Source organism: Branchiostoma lanceolatum, chromosome 2 (genome assembly GCF_035083965.1).
Source record: "Branchiostoma lanceolatum isolate klBraLanc5 chromosome 2, klBraLanc5.hap2, whole genome shotgun sequence".
In the NCBI taxonomy this organism is placed as follows: Eukaryota; Metazoa; Chordata; class Leptocardii; order Amphioxiformes; family Branchiostomatidae; genus Branchiostoma; species Branchiostoma lanceolatum.
In genome coordinates, this window is record NC_089723.1 from 26,225,622 (window position 1) to 26,249,194 (window position 23,573).

A 23,573-nucleotide genomic window follows, 5' to 3' on the forward strand; every position below is an offset into this window, starting at 1 on the left:
TGATCTATCTATGAGTATCATAATTCTTAATATGAGGGTTAAATGGTGACCGTGTTGACAAAGGAAATATGTCTCAATAAAATTTGGAGAACAGATTACTAGAAACATCGACCAAGAAGGTTAATCATGTTTTCAAGCCTCCTTTCAATAATTTATATTTTCAAGCCTCCTTGCTGTTGCCACGTGTGCCAGAGTACATGCGTCATGAAAATCATCATTTCCAGTATTTTTACTTCGCCTGAGTGGCGTTGCCAAAATTGATGACGTCACTAATCACCTTCCCGCCATATCATATCACATGACTCCTCACCCCTGCTTATTAAGTCGGGAAACCCCTAACGTGCGTCACTTCCTTCAGCCATTCTCGGTGAAGCCTGGTGAGAGAGAGTTGCAGCGTCCTAGTTTGTAAATTTTGCAACCGAAGAAGATGGCGAATTCACAAGGCGACGAAGTTGGGTGAGTACTAGAGACTTGTACACTGTTAGTAGCAGTGTTGCTGAGGTATTTTCTCCAGATTTGCGGTGTCTGGCGTTATTTTCTGGACGAAGCCGGTGGGGGAAGGGCCGGCATTTCACACTGCGCCATGTCGGTTTGGGACGCGTTGCAGAAATTTTGTGGTGATCATGCGCATGTTGTACCGCTGTTTGTCCACGAAATCGTTCGACTATATCCCTATGTGTGCAATGTAGAATGTGTAACATATAGATAGTTTTTGGTAGGTACAAACTAGGGAGATTTCTCTCCTGTATCCAAATTATCAAGGCACGCGAGGCACTACATATGCTGAAGTCGTGTATCGGGGTTATCGGTAAGCTGGGGTGTTGCGACCTTGCTTGGCCTCTCCTAAGGACAATCGACGTTATTCCTGTCAGGGAGAAGGTTGCCTGTCGGACAGAATTATCCATGGCGACACTTTTAGGTCACAGATGTTGTTTAAGACGGACGTAAGGGCCCAGTTTCAGCGTGCCACGAGGCTTTCCGAGGGGGGCGGCGTGGGTTTTGTGAAACAAAGCCGCGACACGCTTGCCCACGAGGCCCTACCCCTACTAGGCGAGCACGTGGTCGCCATATTTGAATAAAGACAAAAGGCGTCTTAAAATCCATTGTGCACGTCTTCGTCAAATGGACAAAGCTGACTTCTGTGTAAATTTTGACGACAATTTGGTCAATTTTCCAGGAGGCGTATAATAGAAACTTACATAGTTGTAACCAAATTATAACATATGTTCATGCCTTTATCTTTTGCAGGAAATTATTTGTGGGGGGCATCAGCTGGGATACAACGCAAGGTGGGTATAGATTATGCTTGCGATGTATTTGCCAGGTAGTACCTTTATTTCATATTGTTGAAAGACCGTTTGTCAAATAACCCTTACAAAGAAAGGTATTATCATTGATTCCCCTGTGATGCAGTGATGCATAAGTAATTGACTGGTCCAACCCGCCAATTTAGAAGTATATAGTCTGTAATAGTGTCTTTGTTTGAAAATTTGGGACTCTTGCGTCAGGGCCAATTTGTTGTACTTCTTGTATCGTACCTGAATCCAGGTTTGTGTAAGAGGCATTAACAACAACAAAATTATGTCCAGAACATGAGCAATGTATACAACATGTGGGCATCATGTATGGTCCCCCCAAATGAATTTAGACTTGTCGATATTCACCAGTTACATTGTCTATTTCAGAGGGTCTAAAGAACTACTTCAGCAAGTTTGGAGAGGTGGTGGACTGTGTCATCATGAAAGATTCCAACACTGGCCGGTCAAGGGGGTTTGGTTTTGTCAAGTTTAACGATGCGGCCTGTGTACAGACTGTCCTCGCTAGTGGCCCACACAACCTAGATGGCAGAGTGGTGAGTACCGCAAATCTTGAAATATTAGCAGAACCTCACTGTCAGAAGTCATGAAATTACAAAAAAATGTGTTTTTCACCAGTGATGTTTCGACCGCAGGTTAAGAAACACAACAAGAACCTGCTTTCCGTGCCTACCCCAAGTCCTTGCGAAAATAAAGGAGTTCGCAGTAGTGTCATCATTGCAATGTCAGAAATGTTTGCATTTCTTTTTTTAGCCGATGTACATGTAGTCAACAGGATTTGAGTGGAAGAGTTGTCATCAGAAGATATATTGGAGACATCTTGCAAAACTTGTCATATATTCCTTATTGATTGTAAAGACAAATCTCCTGCTGATAATTGTTGTAACTTGTGGGGCATACAAGATTATATAGTAAAGGGTTCAAAAGTATGCCAATGGTGGTTCCCTTGTCCAGTCACAAATCTTATTCTGTGCCCTTTGTCATAGCCTTCGGCTTGTTGTGTAGCCCTGGCTGTACTTTTTAACAGCCAAAATAACTCAAATCAAATCTGCGTTGTACTGGAGGCACTTAACATCCCATCATCTGGTAATTTTTTCATGACAAGCCATGTTATAACACTGAATTGTTCTTTCTCTTTTACAGATTGATCCAAAAGAATGCACACCCAGAAGTCAGCAAAGGGTTTGTACCATGCTAGATCTTACTTGCCTGCTGTTTGTTGAAATTTTGCCTGTTTACCACTAAGATGCCTTGTTCTGGGTCACCCAAACTCATATTTCTGTTTCTCATTTTATTCCTTGAGGATGATGACGGAGGTTGGGGTGGCAGAAAACGATTCAATCAGGTCGGAAATGTATTACAGTACACAAAAACTGTAGAGTAGTGGATCATAGCCTGTGTAGTGGCTGTGTCCGGAATTTGTACCTCCTGTAGTACATAGGAGTGATGTGTGTATAAAAATGATGACTTAGATGTTGTGATAGATTGATTTCTACTTTGACTGTCATGAACAAAATGTGTATTAGAAATGTACTGGTTTCTTGCTTCCTGTATTTAGTACCAGTACAATTTGTGTGGTCCTAAAACCAAACTCCTGTTCTGCGTGACCTACATTATCTCCAGTCTCCTTTGTTGTACCTTACACTGTTGAGTGTCACTAATAGAAATGGGGGGACAGCAAAAGATTTAAAAAAAGATTTCTGTAATGTCAACCAAGCAGAAAGCACAACACAGAATTTCGGTCACACAGTAATTGGAACTGAGCCACAGTATGTGTTTGTGAGAGGAGAATTGACATTATGATGACCCCAGCCTCATGAAAGTGAAGATGAGAAACAGGAATACTACAACTGGTGGCCTTTACTTCACCCACCCCAGAAAGCATGAGTTAATCTTGCATCAACATATGCATGGTGATGGCAATGCAGGAGAACGTTGCAGAACTGCTAATGAATGAAGGGGGCAATCTCCATACATCTGTTAACTATCAAGCTCTTCGACATTGACCAAGCAGTCTTTTGATCATGTTACAAGGGGATTCCTGACCACAAGGGTTCTTGCACAGTTCCATGTAGTTGTTGCTTACTCATCTCTGGTTTTGTTACAGGGAAAGGCTGGTGGTGCCTACCAGGGCCGTGTCAAGAAGATCTTTGTTGGTGGCATTCCACCCAACTGTGGAGAGGAAGACCTGAAAGAGTTCTTTGGCACTTTTGGCAAGGTATGCTCAATCAAATAGTGTAATATTATCAGTATTTTACATATGTTAGATTATCAACTGAGATTTAGCTACACAATTTGCATATCATGCAGATACCAACAGTTCATTTTCTTCAGCAATTGAAAGTTTTCTTCTTCTCTGTTTTCTAGGTGACAGAAGTTGTGATGATGTACGATCAACAGAAACAGAGACCCAGAGGTAGGTTTCCTTGATACTGTCACTTTAGAAAGAATATCATTGACTTAATATTCTCAGTTTCTACTGATTTCCTGTAGGAGTGGTATTATGTAATGCATCTAGACATTAGCTTGAAGTAAGGTACCTACCAGTAGTGATACTATTACGATTACAATACGTTAATGATACCGATAAGCTTGGCTCTTACAATATACAATCGGAAGATAGAAGTTGATTTTGATGGTTATGAAGTCTTACATGGTTTCTGCCTGAATATTGTAACATGTAGTCAAGGAAAAAAAAACTAGTGTATTGCTTTCTTTGCCTGTTGATGATTTTTACGATGTATTATGTATGTGTTTCTTGAGTTATTTTACTTCTATAGGTATACAAGGCTAGCTTACGTACAGTGTCGCTGTTGAAAAACTACTGCATTTCGGGTCTCGACCAAGATACATATACGTCTATATCTCTAGAAATATACAAGTCTACTTGCTGCAGGGTATAAACCGATAAGTAGTCTTAAAAATTCTCCTTTAAGATAGAGATATTACCTGAAGGAAAGCATCAACAGTTACAGCTATGTGCTGCCCCAATGTTTCCCTTCAAGAGACCAGTTTCCGTTTTTAAGCAGAGGGCATAGTTCGACCCTTAAGAGAGAAGTCCGCAAGTGCAGTAGTTTTCATTCTGTCAGCGACTTGGCCTACCTACTGTATCTACCAGTGAAGTGAAGTGCCTGTATAAGTAATAACATCGCTGCACTCCCATCCTACTCCCTTCGCCGGTTAGGATTTGGATTTTTAACGTTCGAGGATGAAGCCAGCGTTGAGAAGGCTGTGGATGTACATTGGCACATGATCAAGGGCAAACGGGTGTAGTTGTAGTTTCATATTTACTTCTTATTCTATCACCTGGTCAATACAGGATTGTTGCATGAACAACCAACCAACCTAACATTTGTGCAGTTTCTGGAGAATTTTTGAAGCAGAAAGAAGGAACTGTTTTTACTAGTTGGTTATTCATGCAACAGTTTCAACAAGGCCACCCATCCCTGTGTAGAGTAGTATTCAAGTTTCCAGTTCTATTCTGTCCCCTTTGTCTGGTTTGCATGTAAGAATTGGAAAGGATGTATTTATAGTAGGGGGCTTGCTTGATGGCATAGTTGTTATTCCTTTGTCTTGTTTCTGAACTATTCCTTTTGCTTTCTTCTATATGCAGAAGCTCTTTGTCACACCTGTCTGTGACATGACTCCTTGCCTGCGTCTGTCTTAGCAAGTTCTAAGATGGGTTGCCTTGTAAAGAGATCTGACATTTGTTCATATTTTTGTGGGCCAAAGAAACAAGCATTTCAATCTACTGCCATTCATTTGTGTATAAACTGACAATTTATCTCACCAAATGTTTATAAATGTTGAAAAAGCCAGTGAAATTGTGTTGGTACAAAGATATGCTTGTTTGTTTGGTTCAGTGTTTGCTGTTGGCTTACTGCAAGGCACACACCTCACACAGCAGAGTAGTCCACCACATATAAAGTAAAGCGCAAGATATGCCGCAGTTACTGATACATCTAACTAAAGTTTACTTGGAGCGAAGTTACTTTTTTCCTAGGCATTTTAGCAAATATGGGTGAAATTTCTTGACTAATTTGGCTAGGTTAGAACGATCCACAGCACTCGTCAGACGTCACATGGACTTCTTCGGAACCAGGACACCACATGGAAGAAGAATTGGCACTATTATTAAGATAGGCTGATTAGACCATAAACAATAAGAATACATAGCTCTTTTTATTACAATGATCACAATTAGGTCTTATGCATTTTTTAAGTATCTTGCCCAAAATAGCAGTATGCTTGTGACGTGGTTATGGCATAAATTCAGTGTCTTGACGTGTGCTAAGCTAGAAAATTTTCTAATTTTAAGGGTGCTTATGGATACGAATTTCTTATAATTGCTGAAAGTATTACTAGGGTAAAGTACCAGTAACAGTATGCTCCAAGTAGCTTTTTTCAGTAGATAAGTAGGATTTGTCTATCTTAGTGATGCATCATGTAGTTTAATGAATGACATATCCTATACTGACATCTTCAAGACTACATTCTGTTTGGCGAAGCAACCTAAATCTGCGGCAAATATGTAACATTGGCACAATAGAAGTAATCTGTTACCACTCAGTCTTTACTGAAGATTGGGAAGTAACAAGTTGTATGGGCGAATTTACCGACTGAAATTGAAACAAATCCAAACTGTACACACTTAGCTGCATGCACTGCTGTTGAAAGTCTCATTTTGTGGCAACCTCTCAACATATCACGATTTTATGTTTTTTCAAAGATTGATTTGAAATCTCATAATAGGCCATTTCTATACAGTTTTAAACATGTTGATCATTATGACAAAACATATTTTTCTCATGTAAATTCCTGAAATTGAAAACTTCCACCAAAACTAAAATCTTTTCAATAGTTTCAATGCTGAGAGGTTGCTGCATGTTAGCTACATTAGCACAAAGTGATGGCAGTTTTTCTCATCGGGATGTTTGTTTCGATGAAGGTTGAGGCAAAGAAGGCAGAACCTCGTGATGGGAAGTCTGGCGGAGGCGGCTGGGGCCGTGGCGGCGGCGGTGGTTTCGGAGGCGGCGGCTGGGGCGGCCAACAGAACAGCTGGGGAGGCCAGCAGGGCGGAGGTATGGAAAATGGTCGGTGGAAGTTCTGTCATTGCTTCTTAGATTCCCTTTGCCTTGCTGTCTTGTAAAAATGTCTTGCTTGGTTGGCAAGCCATTTTTACAAGGCACAGAATGGCTGTTGGTGTTTGAATGATTTATTTTCTTGGTAAAGAAAAATGCAATGTGCTAATAATTTGTGACGTGTTGAACATTTTTAAAATTGATGTAGTTACATAATTTACAGAGAAAAGTTGATAAAAATGTGGAAAGTGAAACAATGCTAAGTAATGCAAGTATCTTTGGGAGAACTTTCTGAATGTGGATGTAGGCATGCAGGTTGACACAGATTTCCTTCTTTCTCTCTGTCATATTACTTTGGACATCCAGGTAAGTGGTTTTGTACTCATCTCAAATGACAAAGGAAGACAAAAATTATAGGAAATGCAAAGAACTGTTATGTTTGGAGGGGAAAAGTGGAATTCTTGCATGGCCATGCCTTGGCATTGGTGACTATATTTCACACTTGACGCTTGAGATGTGTTCATAAACCATGATGCTGTTGTGTGATTTGTTCGTGCTTGTGGTTTAGCCCCAACTGTCAGTCATTAATTGATGCTGCAAGCTTTTTTTACATTGAAAACATGACATTTAACAGAAGGATTTTCAGTTATTGTTGATTTTAGCCCCAATGGGTTTGACTGACAGTTGAGGTTAGCTGTAGTGTGCTCACCTCTGTGATTTTATTGTGGCTGTCTATGGTGTCTCTGGAACCTGTAGGTGTGTGGATAGCCCAGGGACAACCTATGGGTATGTTGATGCCTACCTTCCCCACCCATCCTGCGACCACTCTCAATTCTATCATACTTCTCACTGCTGTAGCTCAAACTCAGCACACTCAAACAAAAAGCCCCCCTCCCCCAACATTCTATCATTCTTTACTAGAAATGTGGCCATTGATTAGTTCACACTTTGTGATCTCATAATGTCAGATGGCTATTTTGTTAGAAGCGAGGATGGGAGCAGAGTAGTGTAAAAAGGATTGTGCATGCATTCAAAGTAAACATCTTCCATTTCTCCGTCTGAAATTGAAGTGCCCTGACTGCTCTCCACAGTGTTGCATGTGTTGTGATCAATAAAGCAGGACACCGGGTTTACAACGTGGCTTACCTATGTTTGTTCCAGGCGGCTATGGCGGTCCTGGTCGCGGAGGTGGCTACAACCAGTTTGGCGGTGGTGGATACGGCGGACCACCCCAGCCCGGCGGCTACGGAGGTGGCGGCTATGGAGGACCACCTGCAGGAGGGCCACCACCTGGAGGCTATGGTTCGTGTGACTTTGTTGCACAGAGACACGTTTTTGTTGGTTGTGAGCAGATGATCATCAAGCCATCGTACAAACTTTTTCTAAAAGGGTGTTCCTTCCAACTTTATATCTGTGACAAGTAGTCGTACTGGCGATGAAGAAAGAAAGGCTTCTGGTCATGAGAGGAAACTTAATGATATCTGCATCACAACTCCTGTGCAGTAAAACTAACGTCCTTTGCCCATAGTGTTGCTTGTCGGCCTTTTTCATGGCAGTCAAGGGTCAAGATGGGCACAGAGTAACTCCCCTTCTACTCCACAGGGCTAACATTTGTGGTTGTTGGTTCTCTACTAAAGGAAGGATACAATTACATTGTTTGTAGTGCTATAAGACTTAGAGACATCAGTCTAATTACATGTATTAAACTTTGGCATTTGGGAATCTCATACCTCAAGCCAAGGGCACTTCGTGAAAGGGTTGCAACCAGGAGCATCCAACAAATGTGGAAGACCAAAGCATTGTAGGCCAATCTAAAACTTGAAGTTGGGATTGGGATCTAAAAAACCAACACCAGCCTGCCATCATCCCACCTGCTAAATAATTGGTACTAAACGCATGTTTGTGTGCCTTGTTTCAGGCACGACAGGGTATGGCTATGGTTATGGTGGAACTGGGGATCCATATGGCCAGCAACAGGGCTTCCAACAGGGCCAGGGTATGGGGCAGGGGATGGGACAGGGCATGGGCCAGGGCGTGGGACAGAACCAGGGTGGCTACGGAGCTCAGCCTGCTGCAGACGCCAACAAGCCTGCCGACTACAACAACTACGGCTACGGTGGGTACCACCAGTCGACCGGCACGGTCACTATTACTGAAGCTGTAGAAGACGGGTAGAGGTCCAAAGTTAACACATTTTCACTGGTCATTCAGACGGTTGGTGGTGGGTCAAAATGAAAGTCTTGGAAACAAATATCCCCCCAACTCACTCCCATTCCCCCCTGGTGGTGCGAAAGAGGCTGAAAATGTGTTGACTTGACAGACTAAGCAATACATAGCTCAATTTAACAATAATCCAATCTTGAATCTGTTTTGTTTTGCTTGTTTGCTGCAGGACAAATGGGCAGTTACCCACAACAGGAGTCTAGCTACGGCGCCGTAAGAGGCTCTGCAAACTACGGTGGCACCGGTGACGCAAACTACGGAGGCAGTGCAGGTACTGAGCTCTCTGAAGGTGAAAATATTGGTGTCCATTAAGCTTGGCAACGCATGCTTTTGTGTGCCTGCTCAGCTGTGCTTGCACTTGTGTTGGCATATCCTACAAAAAGGAAGTGTCTTGAGCAAGCTGTTTATTTGGGTCACTGAAATGTGTTTCATTAATGAAATGTTACAAAAAGTTGAGCACAATGCCCAATGCTACGAATGTGCAAGTTCTCCGGCTGCTTTGTCCACATGGTAAATAAATTTCTTACACATACATTTTATAAAAGAACTCCCGCGGTGTGTTTGATAAGAGTACTCCCACAACATAGTCAGGAAACGCCCTCTGAAAAAAAGTATTCAACTGAGTCAACTCAAGTCTTCTTCAGACCTGGCCTTGTCACCAAAAAAAGACAATTTTACCCTATAACTATACTGACATCTAGCATAAAACAAGAGAGCTTAAATCTCTTTGCAGGTCTGGCGAAGGCTGCACAAACAATTCTCCCAACTGACCTCTTTGCTGTTTCTTTCCAGAATACGAATATTAAGGGACTAGCAGAAAAGAGGTCAGTTTTGAGAAGAGATTTTACATCCCTTACAAAACTAACAAGGGAGGATGAAAGCCTCTTGCAAACTTCACTTGAAAGAAATAACTCTTGAGTCATTCTAGTTGCTTCCTTCCCATCTTACCTTCCACACATTCTGGCAGGCAGCTAGTTGCTGTGGCTGTCTGTCTCGCTGGAGACAAGGCTCAAAATTTAGGCTTTCAGTGTGTACCTGAGTATGAACACTTGCGGAGAAGGCAGTTGCGTAGCACATGCTTGAGTTAGATTGCATTAAAAGTCTTCTTTCCTTTGACATCCGTCTTTCCCTCGAGTCCTTTCTGCTCAAGCTACAACAGACCGGCAGTTTAAATGCCTTGTATAGAAGTGACATACCTGCAGTGCTCTTTCTTTTGTAGTGAGTGCTTATTATGGTGGCAAGCTCTGCTTTTGTTATGGGATCTTGTGACATTGCCTGTAGTAATGGATTTTGAAGTGGGTAACGAATGGACCCCTTCTTTAAAGCATTTCCTTACTGTGGTGATCTCCTTTCTTGCACTCTGCTCTCTGATCGTGTTGATGTTCATCCTGTCTTGTTAGGGATATTGCCTTCATTCTCAATTGAAAATGACATTCGTTTGGATGATGGTTTTCAGACATAAGCAGAAAAGAATTGAAATGTTGTGGAAAGAAGAAAACTAAAGCCTGCAATCCTTCTGTCTTGTCCTACAGCTGGGGGCACTTACGGAGGGGACATGTCTGGTGGCTACACCGCTCCGCAGCCAGGGGGGTACACACAGCCTGAGACACAGGGGGGCTATGGAGGCGGCCAGATGACAGGGGGGTACGGCCGTGGGTCCGCCAGCAACTCCGCTGGCTTCCACCCCTACAGGCGATAGACTAGGCACCGCTGTAAACACGCTGTCATCTGCTGTACTCACCAGTGCTTTGCAGCTGAATTCTACAGAGATGATGCAAACATGTGATCTGTGTAAATACAAGAGAAACCACGTCGGAAAGTAATGTTGTTTAAGGTTAGGGCAGTACAGACATGTGACAGAAATTGATGGCATGTACATTGCATCAGATTGCAAATGTCTGTATGGAGTGTATCAAAAGCGTTCCCTCTATAGTTTCTCATGAAAAAGTTTCACCCCAACTTAACATCACACGTACCTTGCATTCAACTTTTTTGTGTTAAAACTAAAATAAGTAGTCATAAGAATGGTAACTGGTTGGATTTTTCATCTGTACATAGGCATTATGAGAGGATTGTGATATGAGTTAAGCAGACTACATCTGAATTTGTGTAAGATGACTTGCTTTTGTAGAAACTAGTGGATTACAGTCAATCTAGTGTGAAGGTTAATTTTCGGAGCTTTCGTTTTTAAATTAAGATAGTCTCTTGGACTGGTAATCTCAGGAATTTTTAGCTCTTCTAGTTGAGAGGAATCTTTTTATGTTAAGTCAGTTAAGAACTAGGATGAGTCATGGAAAGGAGAGACTATTTTGTAACATGACAACTGTACCTGTCAAACCAAAAGTTGTAACATGCACAAAAATGGAAAATAAACAATGGTTTCTTTTGTAAATTTTGTGTTCTGAATGTGTGGTCTGACAGTAGTATGTTTGGTTAGAACTATGTAACTGCAAGGAGAACAAGATATACAGTAAGCAAGAAAGGTAGACACTAATGTAGCTAGTAATGTATGTCAAGATGACTGACATTGATTGCAGCCAAGAAAGAAAACCTTCCACCTCAGGTATACTACATGAAGCATGTATTTGATTCACACTGATGGTATACTGGCACCTGGCCTGTCTGAGGGAAAGACCTGCAACAGCTAACATTGCAGAATCGTGTAAAGAATAACTCTTATAATTCATTCCTCCATGCCAACGGCAACGGACACACCAGCAAATACCTACCACAAAGCCTGGCTTGTATGTATTAAAATAATTAATGATCAAAGAGCATATTTCTAATTGTAGAGGAGATCCACTATCCTAAATGCCAGCTGGGACTGTTTGGTTTCTCAAACACAGTTAACCCATGAACAACCCTGGACCATAGGTGCAGATCAAGATGTAGATTTGGAGAACTGCATTTCACCTTATCTAGTATCTTCCACATCGATGACCAAAACTTGCAAAATGGGTTGTCATTGAAGACATTGGGACACTCACATTGTCACATAGCTAGCATAGAGGTTAACTAGCATGCTGGAGACCAACCAGCACCAACGGCAAAGAAGTAGCTACCAACCGACCAGGGAGTCTTTGATGAAGGTTAGACATCCAGGTAGTATGATACGCCAAAAATAGTTACTCAAGTAACTGGATAAGATTTTGAAACCGTCAGACGTTTCAGACAGCATCCGCTGTCTCTCGTCCCCGGATGCTGTCTGAAACGTCTGTTCCAAAATTTTATCCAGTTGCTTTAGTCAATGGTGGAAAGAATCCATCGTGCAGTAGTTTTCAGTGGTTCTTGTAGTATTTATATCACCACCTCACACTGTGGCATGTCGTTTATCCATCAAAATGAGTTTGTCACACAATGCTCTATTGGTTTGATGCAAGTTACTTGGTTTTTGCCCCATCAAAATTTTTGCCAGATCTAGTCAAGTAACGTTAGGTACGATTTCATTGGCGTTGTGCATCAGAGCCTCCTGTTGATTGTTTCGAACAATGCAGCAAGGTATGCTTCATAGCACTGCAGATAACTGCCAAGCCAGCCCTGCGCTCAGACAGTGGTTTATTCATAAGTAGACAGCATCGATCACTAGAAAAACAAAGCCACACAAACTGTTTTTAAGCAGTGGTCCGTATGTAGGCGCTGACATCTTACAATAATAGTGAATGTTTGCCTATTGTCTGGACGATTCCAATCGTATGCGCAGGGTTGCCCCGGAGCGTCTTTTTTTTTAAAACATTTGTGTTTGTTTGGTACAACTTTTTAATGTTAAGTACTTCAGCTATTATCGGTAAGGTATTATTAGTCCATATTGACGTAGGTTTTTAAAAGTTTATTCCCTCTGGTATCCAGTAGTGTGGTACGGTCCATACACAATGGTCTGAATTATCGAAGGGGCTCAAATTTCCGCCTACTTTTGTAAGTGATTGTGTCGTTTTTCCACGGTAGTTGGCAGTGGTTTGCTTGTGTAGGACATGGTGAGGACTTTTTCCTTTCCCTTGCATTGAATCCTGCACGTACTGCACAGCTGAGTGTCCTGTAGGAAGTCGTGACAACTTTGTTTTGCCCGGGGCAGTTTGTCGTGTCGGCAACTGTGACAAACTTTCTCAGGACTGGACGCGGCCTGGCGGCGTGGGCCGGAGGTTTGAACCTCAAACAACGGACTTTGCTTTGCTTTGGGTTCGGACTACAAACTTTGTCGCGTTGCTGACTACGGTAAACAGAACGGTGTACGATTTTTTAGGACAAGCATGTCGTACATGTACGACCCGGACACCGACGCCAGGGCGTCCGCCCTCCGGACCAAGTTGTTCGGGTCTCCCGGGGCGGATGGAAATGTGTACGGGGAGGGTCCAGCACGGTCCCGCCGGCGCCAGGTCAGGCACGACCGGGGGGTTTCCGACCCGGGACGGCTCAGCGCTGAATCAGGGGTAGCTAGCATGGACACTTCGGCAGAGCCAAGGACAAGTTGGAAGGTAAGTACTAGTGACAAATGTATAGGTAACGTTTCTCAGTCCAAGAACAGATGGCGTTGTCCCTTTTCAGATCAGTGTCCCATCAAAAAATGGCACAACAGTTCACCCATTCCCTCCGTGATCTGCATAACAACGATGTCCACCCTACACTGTCCAGAACCCCTGTTGTCATCGTAAGGTTTTGGTCACACCTGTTCGAAAACACAGGAGAGATTTTGCAAAACTCGGAGATATATAAGCAAAAGGTTTTGCAGCACTGCAACTTCCCAATCCCAATACAACTTACGCACGATGTTCAATACGATGATTTACTTGATCTGAAGGAATGCAAAACTTTGTAATTCAAGGAAATCCAGAGAAGTTGTATCTTTGGTCCCATCCATTCCCCAAAACAGATCAACAAAAACTCCAATGCTTTATTCATAAAGAATTCCCCATTTTGCACCCTTTCAAGCATGACTGGAAAAGTCCTTGAATGGGTCTTTTCTTGGTCTATTGGAATTGAAAAAGAGAACAAAGGGTCAAGTACTCAGTGAGCAAGGACACCTAAGATACGTTTACAATTTATGTGTAACATCCTTGTACAGAGTGGATCACCTGTTCAAGTGAATCTCACCTAGTGCTTATCTACCTCCCATTTTCTATGACACCTGTTCAGGATGAAAACCTTTAGACAAGGGTTGCTAGTCAAGACAGCTATAAAAACTATTGAGGAACAAAAGTTTTGTGTCCATGATAGAATTAGTTCAAACGGTGATGAAGGTTAGACATCTAGGTAATAAGATATGCAAGAAAACAGTTACTCAAGCAACTGGATAGATTTTGGAAACAGTCACACGTTTCAGGTAGCATCCACTCCCGACATATAGTTGAGAATCTGCTCAAAGTTTTCACTGTAATTTAGATACCAGGTGGCTGTTAGTCAATTCAAGCCAGACCACTCCAGAAATCATAACAATTCGGTTAAAAAACCCAAACACAATAGCACTTGGTATGGATTACACAGGTCATAACGACACTTGCCCCTCGGTTTTCATCTTAAAAAACAAACTGAAGAATTATTTCCCCTTGTGACAGTTTGTTGGTAGTGTGAGTCTTTGTTTTGCTTTCTTGAACAAAAGTCCCTTTGAGCACCCTCTTGCCTTTGTGTGCCATTATGGTTACAGAAACAATGTTGCTGAAATCATTTGTGGTTACCACATGTGATTGGACGTAGATAACGCAGTGCTGTCAGAAGCTACAGTACTGTTACCTGTTGTTGTTTTCATGGGAAGTGGCCAATTCTACCATTTTACTACAACTTTAACCTGTGTCTTCGACTGTTTATTCAGGTGAACGTAAAGGGCTGGAAGGGGTTTTAACGTTAAGTTTAAAGATAACCAAGCTTGTATTGATATCTGCAAAACCCCAATGATTGGTACATTTGCAGTCTTTGGAAAGGGCGCTGGGTCAAAGTTGGCAGTTGCCAGAAAAGAAATGGATGAAAAGTTGAAACATATTCATTCTAACTGATGCTTTCTAAGATATACCCACTTTTCCTTGCTGCCTAACTCTGTAACCAATAGGGAATTGGGTGCCAAATGACTACTCCAGTGTGCTAAAGTTTAATCGATGTAAACATGTTCTTTGCTGTCAGGACTGAGTTGACAGTGTCAACGTTAATGCTTTCCTCTGACCACCTTCTGACCCAAACAGCATGGAGCAGAAGGTCTCCACTAACCATGTATGCACAGGGCACTCCTCAAACACAAGGAGTATTTAAACGACTTGTAAATGGGTTTTCTCTGCCATTCATTTTAATTAAGTCTGAAAGACTGAAAGGTCCAGGTGTTGTTCCTTGTTCCAGGTGTATAGACTAGGACCACTTGTTGAAAAGGTGGTCAACCGCCAGTCAGGTACAACCGCTACAATGGGGGCCACTTTATAATCCCAATGTGTGGTGAAAGGCTCACAGTCGCTTCCCAAGTCAGACAGTATTCCTACTATGTGCTTAATTTTGTACCCTTTATCAATGAGCTTTTATCGTGAAAAAAGATCCTTGGCTTTATAAAGAATACACACAAAAAAGATTGCTATACAGCAAGTAGTTTGTTGTATAGTACATAGGGACCACCTGCCATGTCATAAGGGTGCCTGCATGGGAGTATACCGTTAATGCTTTATGCTAAATTCAGGAAGAGAGCGGCTGTAAAGTGAATGCTTTATGCTAACTTTAGGCATCCATTACGTATAAACGTAAAATGCACCAATCATGCTCTGCATTGATTTTGAGCGGTCCGGCTAGGAATTACGGGGAATTAAAACGACTGATTATGATCTACGTAAAAGGGCATGCAGGCCCCCATATAGGGGAATCAGATTACCACTGTGTTATGCTTTTGTATCCATTCATTACTTCTATTGCAAATGAAGATAGTAAGCATAATCTTTGTTATTGGAGTTTAAAGGAGTCTCAGATTAAAGATGCCCATTGGTGTTGAGGAGTAGTATGGATTCCAGTCATATAATATGACTGGCACAGACAAGTTATAGGAAGAAGATAAAGCTAAGAAAGCTGGATTTCAGGCTAGTTGAGGAAAGAATGTGTCAAGAAGAAACCCTAGGTGCTTAAGTAAGGTCGGTGACCTCCTGTGTGTCAACATTCCTAACTGATCCTACTTATGCTAAGATGAATCCGACAGTTGTTACTATAAGCAGCCAGTCAGTGCCAGTCTTGTTGAAGTAATTTGTCACTGGAAGCCCAGCGTCCTAACATACCAGAGCAGGGTCTGCATGTCAGGTGGGTGTTTGGCAACAAACAAAACTGTCAGATATTTTTCAGTAAGGTACCTGTTCTGAGATGGACAGGGATGAGTTGAAAAATGATGGCTATGCAGACACTTTGCCTAAGGCTGTACACAAAGGCATGCATTAGTAAGGCAAGCTACATGTATGCAGCATAGACTTTAAACATCAGGGTGTATTTCTACCAGCCACACAGCATGCAGTGTTTGAATCATCAAGTCTTCTGATAAATCTGCTTTGTCCTGAAACACTTTTGTATGTTTAACTTTAAACATTTTTCCTCCTTTCTGTCCCATATTTTATAGTGTTACCAATTGCAATCTGTTAGACAAGCCAAAACCAGCTCATGGCTTGGTGCACTCAAAAAGTTCCTTGTTTTCACACAACATACCAGAAAGATGCTTGCTTAAAACAGAGAGTATCCTGATAGCTTGTGTGCTACAAAGGTAAATCTTGTTCAGTCTAGGAAAGCCTGCTTAGTAAATTAAATTGATCTCCTGGTTACCTAGCAACTGTTTGTTTAAGTTGCCTGCCTGGCTGCCCCTACCCTCTAGGTGCATGTGCCCTGGTAACTCTGTACCTGAACACACAGGTATTTTAATGGCCGACTACTATCAATCACACAAGTTGTCAGCCCAGGGGTGAAGTGAACTGGAAATGAAGTAAAGCAAGATTTCTTTTTGGCAATGCCAATAGTTAATATGTGATATTGTTGTTGGATGCAGGAATGCACAATTTTTCAGGAATAAAGACAGGTTGTTAAATAAGTTTATCTGGTAAGTTTTGAAAAAATGAGGTGAACCATGGAATCTTCGTTATCAATTCCATGACACTAACTTTAGTATAACTCGATAAACTAAGATATAATTTAAGCTTTCTTGACATTGTAAAGCCAGTGTATATTTGGTGAATTGAATATGCATTGGCATAGACTATTACAATAATATAAACATCAACATGGATATGATAAACTAGTCGTCTGTTTGAGATAATTGATGTGGTATCCTAATTTTCCATATTGAGATAAAGTTGAAGCATATTGACAGTAACACATTTCTTTTAGATGATATTTCTAAAATTACACATTGATTGAACTTTGAAATGATGAATGCCTCTAGACCAGTTTGTTATATTCCTGATGTGTGGTGTTTTCACCTGTGCATACAAAGTACCCCAGACCTCTTTTTATGTTGATGTCACCAGGACTTATTTATAGACTGTTTAGTCTCCTACAATCAGCAGTGGTATTGTTTGACTAACTTTGTAGTACAGAACCTAAGTTGATAGGATAACAAAATCCATGCATGAGATGATCTGTATGCTGTTTAATTTGGTTTGACATTGGTTTATATATAGGAACTAAGACAACAGAAAAGGTATGGTGGTTCAACATGTCTTTTAATATCAGAGGACAATTGACCAATCCAGAGTTTGTGTTTCGTATTTCTGTGTGTCTGTTTTGTTAATTTTCTGAGGAGGAATATTTTTAATCAGTGTTTTCTTCCTTTTCACCCTTCTCACTCGGCAAGATTGTTCCTCTATGAAATATGTTGGATATAATTGCTATTTTATGTTTATTAAGTGGTAAACATATCTTAAGTAACAGAAAATGTAAACATTGGGATGTTGCTAAGTTTGAGTAAGGTGTTTATAAGACAATTTTTCATATGCCTCTAGTCTATGGAGGAACTCGTAAGATTTGTAATTTTCTGGATTTATACACATGTCCATGTGATTGTTGTGGGCTTTTCATTGCCGACCCTTTTACTGAATCTTATTAATATGCATTATGATATAAGGTAGGCTTTAGCTCCTGTTGTTACTTTTTATCAAATCAACTTGGGAAATTTTATATGAAAATGTCTTGCTGCACGATCCAGACAATGACATAAAGACTTTGAGGATGTCCCCTTTTTAACAGTTCTGAAACATTCACTTTTATAATAGGGAGGCCACATTATTGGAACAGCTCTGCCACTGCCTTGGTGATAATCTCAGGGTCGAATAATTCTATTGAATTCCTATGAAACTGTTTGCGTTCCACTGCCCTGTATCTATTACAGCAGCTTGTCCCAGATAAAAAGTCACATTTTTTGGTCTAAGGTTTTCTCTCGACACTGGTTAGGACCTAAGTATGTGTGATCCAAGCTCAAGTACAAGTGTTTACTTTGGGTGGGGTATGAGTCTGGGCCTGGAGCTAAGCATGATCAAGTGGCCCCAAAACAAGCCACAGGTAAGAAAGGCAAACTTCTTAGAAGGGGATAAAAACCTTGGTCCTCAGCATTTGACACAAAGGGCAATCCTTCCGGAATTACAGTCCAAAAAGTAGCCCATTTCACATTCCAACTACATTAGTAGCTATTCAGCAAGACTAGGCATTGTCTGTTTCCTTTGACATGTAATAACTTGTGGCATTTAGCACATTCATTAATGCACTCTTAACACATTTTGTACCATCACAAAGGAAGCATATAACCGCCTTTTAGGGGGAAAGCTCCAAGAAACAGGGGTTTTTGTATCCAGGGTGAGGAGCGTGCACATAACAATTATGCAAACAGTAAGCCCAGGTGAGATGAAGTGAAAGCGCCAGGGCAAAGTTCGGTGCTCTATTATTGTAAACAGCAATATGAATGGAGAAAGCACAGAACAATGTGCCCTTGTTTTCCTAAGGTGTTGGTCACCTGTCTATCACATGCGATATTGACATTCACTCAGATTTATCAATTAGTACACAGAGCAATGGACTTGCCTTAAGTGTTTTTGCTTTTCCATTGGTCAAATCCAGCCTCTACCAGGCTCCAGAGGTGACTGGAAAGAGTAGAAATTGGCCAAAAAGACAGAAAATATGCCAGAGGAGTTAGTCCGCTAGTTTGCTGCTTAACTAGGGCTATGTCTGTAGTAGAGGCTAGGTTATATCAGTTCTCTCTGTTGCCTATAAGCCATTTCTATTTCCACTAGGAGAAAAATAAGAAAGCAAACTGCCTCGGTTACCAATAACTTAACCTCTACCTTGTGAAAAGAATAAAAAGTAAAGACACTGTTTTGCAACTGTTTGACCCAAAGACATAATTCCATAGATATGAGTAAATGGCCCTATTGGTTCTCAGAGGGGGGTACCTGTACTGTCCCCCAGAGCTATCTGTCTAGATGATTATCTGTCAAACCTAATCTTTTGCTTCAGTCTTGCATTGTTTGTCTTAAGGTAGGGGGTAGACATGTCCAGTTAAGAATGTCTTATCAGCAAATATCAGTGTCACATGGTTTGTCAATGTAGTTTAGGAAGTAAGATATATTTCCAAACTGGTCTCTCGAATCTTTTTGGGAATGGTCTATGGGTATTTTTTCTTTGCTCTTGTTGTCAAAACTACCTTCTTGTACCTTACTACTATATACTATGTAGACAAGAATTTGTTGTGATAATTAAACACACAGCCCAAGAAGTTGATAATAGACTCAACACTGCAGTCTCGCTATGTTTTGTGTCTGATCGTAATATATGGATTCATAAATGGCTCGTGGACTTTTGGCATTTGAAGCAGGCAAGACTAAAGACAATTTGGTAAAGTTCCTTTCAGCACTGTAAATGTAATACATGTAGTTTGAACTGTTTCTTTGTCTCATATGGAAGAAATAGGTTGTTCTACCACGGTTGGAAGAGCCCATTTGGTATGGGATGCCTGTTAAGGATGGGATCCATTGACCTAAATAATGTGTTATCTTCTCTTAGGAATGTAAATGGGACTGTTTAGTGTCAATTAGGTTGTAGAAAACCCACAACCACCTGTTAACAGCAACACTAGTTGTTTGTTTTTCTGTGTGTAGAAAGTGGAAGTTGTCAATTTAGAAACCAGTTTGGTCAACTCTCCTGCTATGGCTGTAGTGCATAAGTATCTATTTGAGAGTTGGAAAAATTGAATGAGGACAATAGAGATGATAAGAAAAAGAGATACATGAAATGCCTCTGGCCTGTTGGAGATAGGGACATAACAAAGTGATGTGTGAATCAACTGACAGATCTCTTCTTGTACAGATGACACTGCAGTAACGAGATACATGATCTTTAAAGCTCCAAGATTCACCATATTACCAGGCTAAAATTACCCTTTTAGATGACAATGAAATAGTCAAGAACACACAAATAACATAATGATGACCTTTTCTTGAAAAGACGATTGTTTGTTGCGACCTCATATATGTTCAACCGAGCTAGAACGGGAAGGTATTTGTATGAATTGTTGTAAATAACAAGTTGTACAAGTAGTATCATTATCATGGCTTATGTGTAAAGCCTCTTGACAAAAACTTTCCATGGTTGCTTACTCATTCGTAAGGAAATGAAAAACTAGTTGTGAGTTATACAGGTCACTTGTTAAAGAACAAACTGTAGCAGCTATAATGCTGTGATGTTGAATCACTTGCTCTGGCACAGAAGCTGTGTTGTTGACTAGCAAAGTACAAGTATTCTTAAGGCAGCAAAGATATATTGAGTGACTGTTTTGTGCATGGACTTACATTTCTTAACAACAACATAATGTTACTAAGTAAGTATGGCATCCATCAGTCACATTAAACATGGATAAGTCCTAGTAACAAGAACCTTTTTAAACATCACAATGGTGACTCAGTTGTATATCACTATTATGTAATTGTTTATTTTTCATATCAAAATTAGCTTGGGATCTGATTAATAATGTAACCCAGTGGCTTATTGTTTGACTTTGCGACAGTTATAGATGAGAGGTGTAATAAATCTTAATTAAGCTGTACGGCAGGGTATTTTGTCTGCGCTGTGATTGCAGGTAGCTGGAGCAACGACTCTAGATTATGTTGAAAGGCTGTAATCTGTCTGGCGTCTGTGCTTGAAGATGTTTAGTAGACGACCATTTGAAGATGAGCACAATGTCTTAATACCAGTCTTTTTAGAAAGGCAGTTTGGGACTTGGAAAGTCCAATTAGCTTTAAGTTATTATTCACCTTTTAGGTCAGCAAGTTTCCTCATGCTGTTTCTGTGGCAAGGTGTATTTTTTCAGGCAGGGGTTTGCAAGCCCTTCCCCCTAAACATGCTCAAGGTATCTCCTTGAACACAGGACTTTTACGTCCCTTCTGAAAATGGTGCAGCCCTAACTGAGATGTCCTGACTCCGGGACTTGAACCGGGTCTCCAAGTTACCAACTAATTAGAACCATGAGCTCATCAATTGTGAGGCTGCTACCAGTTGAGCCGCAGGGACATCCCTAAAATTAAGGGCTTTTTTAAAAGCCTAATCTTTTTAATCTAAAGTTTATTCTTCCACAGTTTTAGAGCAATGTTCATTTCAACTAGTACATGTGAGTGTGTGTGTTATGATACTGATAGGTGATCTAAATTTATTTCATTATTGTGGGAGAATTTGTGTAATAGATACAGTAGAACAGGAAGTAATACAGCACTTTGGAATCAGAGAAATGTGACCTCATTTCATTCAGTTCAGTGCCCTCTACCTGACAGTATCAGGGTTAACTCCTGGGATATCTGATTATTCCAGACACTTAGTCCCCTGACCTGTTTGACATCCTAATCCTCCCCAAACACTGCGTGTGGACAATAGCAGGGGAAGGCCGCGGTGGTGACACACCTTTGTGTCCAGGTGAAACAAGCCCCTCAGGTATGCAGCTCACCTGTGACGGCTGGCTTACACCTGAAGAGACACGATTATCAGCCAGCTTTTCATCTCTAAGGGACCTGAAGGAGTACTGGCGGTATGTGTACCAGGTATCAGTACGGTCGGCCTTTGATCTTAAGTGGTATCAGAAACGAATAAGTTGTAGCCATCACACGCCTGAAATGTTGGATTGATGTACTGAAGGGTGGTTACCATTGTACTATTAGCTTATTAGACCAGAAGTCGTCTTAGAATCCCCAACTAGTTATTTAGCATTAAAGGCTCACTTTCAAATGAGTCGCATGGCTGGACTAGGTTACATGAACAACTTGCTGTTGATATGCCAGATGAATTACTGTACATAAAGTCAGGAACACAATTGCATACAAGCTCAGAGAAGATTTGATGGAAAAGTGTACATGATAAACTATTAGTTCATCACAATTATTTAGAAATCATTGGGAAACTAGAGAACAATCAATTTTTCTATGAAAAAAATTTTGGCCACCTACATTTAGATATCTATTCAATTTCCTTCAAAAGCATGTTACCAAGGACACCAAAACTAACACACAATACCATTCAAATTGACTCATTGACTTAACAATTAGGTGCATAGAAAGAGAATCGCTTGGTGCATTCATGCCTTAAATCCGAGGTCAATCACAAAAATAACAAGATTTGTGATTGGATTACCTCGCGTTGTTGTCATTGACATAGTTGTGAAAAAAATGGCAGAATATGAGGGACGCTGACCCAGTTATTTTTGTGCGAGGAAGGATGATAATCAACATAATATGTATACATCCCTGTGTGCGAAATATCCTTCGTTCAGCCCTCGAGCACCTACATGTACCTTTTGACTCTCAATTCTCAGATCGTGTTAGGACCAGGATGATACAGAACTCCTCTGGCTACTGCATTGTTTGTTATTGTTCTCAACGGACATTCGATACCAGGACTTAGTTGCCTCTTCAAAAGTGGCAAGGGTCTGAAGGAGGTTTTGAAATATCTTGCCCAGTCTTCTACTCTACTATGGAAGAACATCGTCTGCTTTCTACAAGACAGATTCGGTTCAAAATATTGTACATGTATGCTATTTAGTAAAATGCAGTGCTGATCAGAAGTTAGGCTGAAGATATTTGTCAGAGAAAGAAAGAGAATCCCTGAAACCCCATCTGAGTCCTTTTTTAATGTGGGATCTAAAATAACCACTTCAAAAGGCGCCGAAGCAAGGAATGCCAGGCTGACCATTATGGTTTCTTGTTGACAAAACTGTGATGTATTCATTTCTTCAACCGACCTGAACAGACTGGAGTCTTTGGCTTGAATGTTGTGCACTGAACTCGAGGAACTACCTGTTTGGTAAGCTTGATCATGACCTGTTTAATGATATTACAGCTGAAAAGAATGGTGCAGCTCCAACACAAAAGGCATTGTCTGAAATAAGGTCTGAGCCCAAAGACATATTGATTAGACACAAAGCACCGTGAGAAAAGGGCACAATCGAGTTACTAAAATACTAGAATAACTAGGGCTAGACTGCAGCTTTTTGCATTTATCTGATACTTCACCGTCATCTTGCGTTTAATCCATATTTTGTTTTATGAAGGTAATTTAGGTCTTTAGTAGAACTAGTTACATGTAGATATCCAACTCTTTAAAGGGAAGGAAAACCAATGTACTGAGGCATGGTCAATTCTTAGACAGGTGCCACTATAAGTTGTTGCTATTGCAATGGATTATGGGTACCATTACATGTAATTCAAATAATGCTGATCATATTACTTCATCATGAAAATGGTGACTCCATACGAAGTTACAGTTTGGGACTTTAATTTCTATTACCATATTTTCTGTAATAAACTATACAATCCATATAAACTGTGCACCCCTGATTGAGGACAGATCCCAAAGTTTCCAAGCCTGATATCCATCCAATTCTAGCTCCATTTTCTCGATTCTATGCAGGATAGTCTGGCACCCATTTATAACAGAGAAACAACTGGTATCTGAACATTTGCCTAAGATATCATAGGCAAAAGTTTGAGTCACATTA

The 23,573-nt window shown here is 40.9% G+C and overlaps 2 protein-coding genes across 14 annotated transcripts in view; both read left to right on the forward strand.

Moving 5' to 3' along the window:
* Positions 1-316: 316 nt before the first annotated feature.
* Positions 317-11,012, forward strand: LOC136428233 (DAZ-associated protein 1-like). Of its 9 annotated transcripts, none has more exons than XM_066417583.1 (14): positions 321-456; positions 1,249-1,289; positions 1,686-1,852; positions 2,460-2,498; positions 2,620-2,661; positions 3,424-3,534; positions 3,684-3,732; positions 4,501-4,583; positions 6,265-6,409; positions 7,559-7,699; positions 8,316-8,513; positions 8,790-8,909; positions 9,413-9,444; positions 10,153-11,012. In XM_066417583.1, exons 1-13 carry the CDS (start codon positions 428-430, stop codon positions 9,424-9,426), a joined length of 1,179 nt encoding a protein of 392 aa, XP_066273680.1. In that variant the 5' UTR covers positions 321-427; the 3' UTR covers positions 9,427-9,444; positions 10,153-11,012. The 9 variants fall into 9 exon arrangements, with proteins under 9 accessions (XP_066273678.1, XP_066273679.1, XP_066273680.1 ...); XM_066417584.1 differs by having other exon boundaries at positions 8,790-8,891; XM_066417579.1 differs by lacking the exon at positions 9,413-9,444 and having other exon boundaries at positions 6,265-6,397.
* A 1,460-nt stretch (positions 11,013-12,472) lies between these two features.
* Positions 12,473-23,573, forward strand: part of LOC136428235 (myosin-2 heavy chain-like) — a 32,623-nt gene continuing 21,522 nt past the window's right edge. For 3 of the 5 annotated variants that reach the window (XM_066417587.1, XM_066417589.1, XM_066417588.1), the window contains exon 1: positions 12,473-13,089. In XM_066417587.1, coding sequence (XP_066273684.1) covers positions 12,865-13,089 — 225 coding nt within the window. In that variant the 5' untranslated portion in view covers positions 12,473-12,864. Of the gene's footprint in view, positions 13,090-22,805; positions 22,880-23,573 lie in introns of those variants that run through there. The other 2 variants (XM_066417590.1, XM_066417592.1) reach the window with 2 other exon arrangements.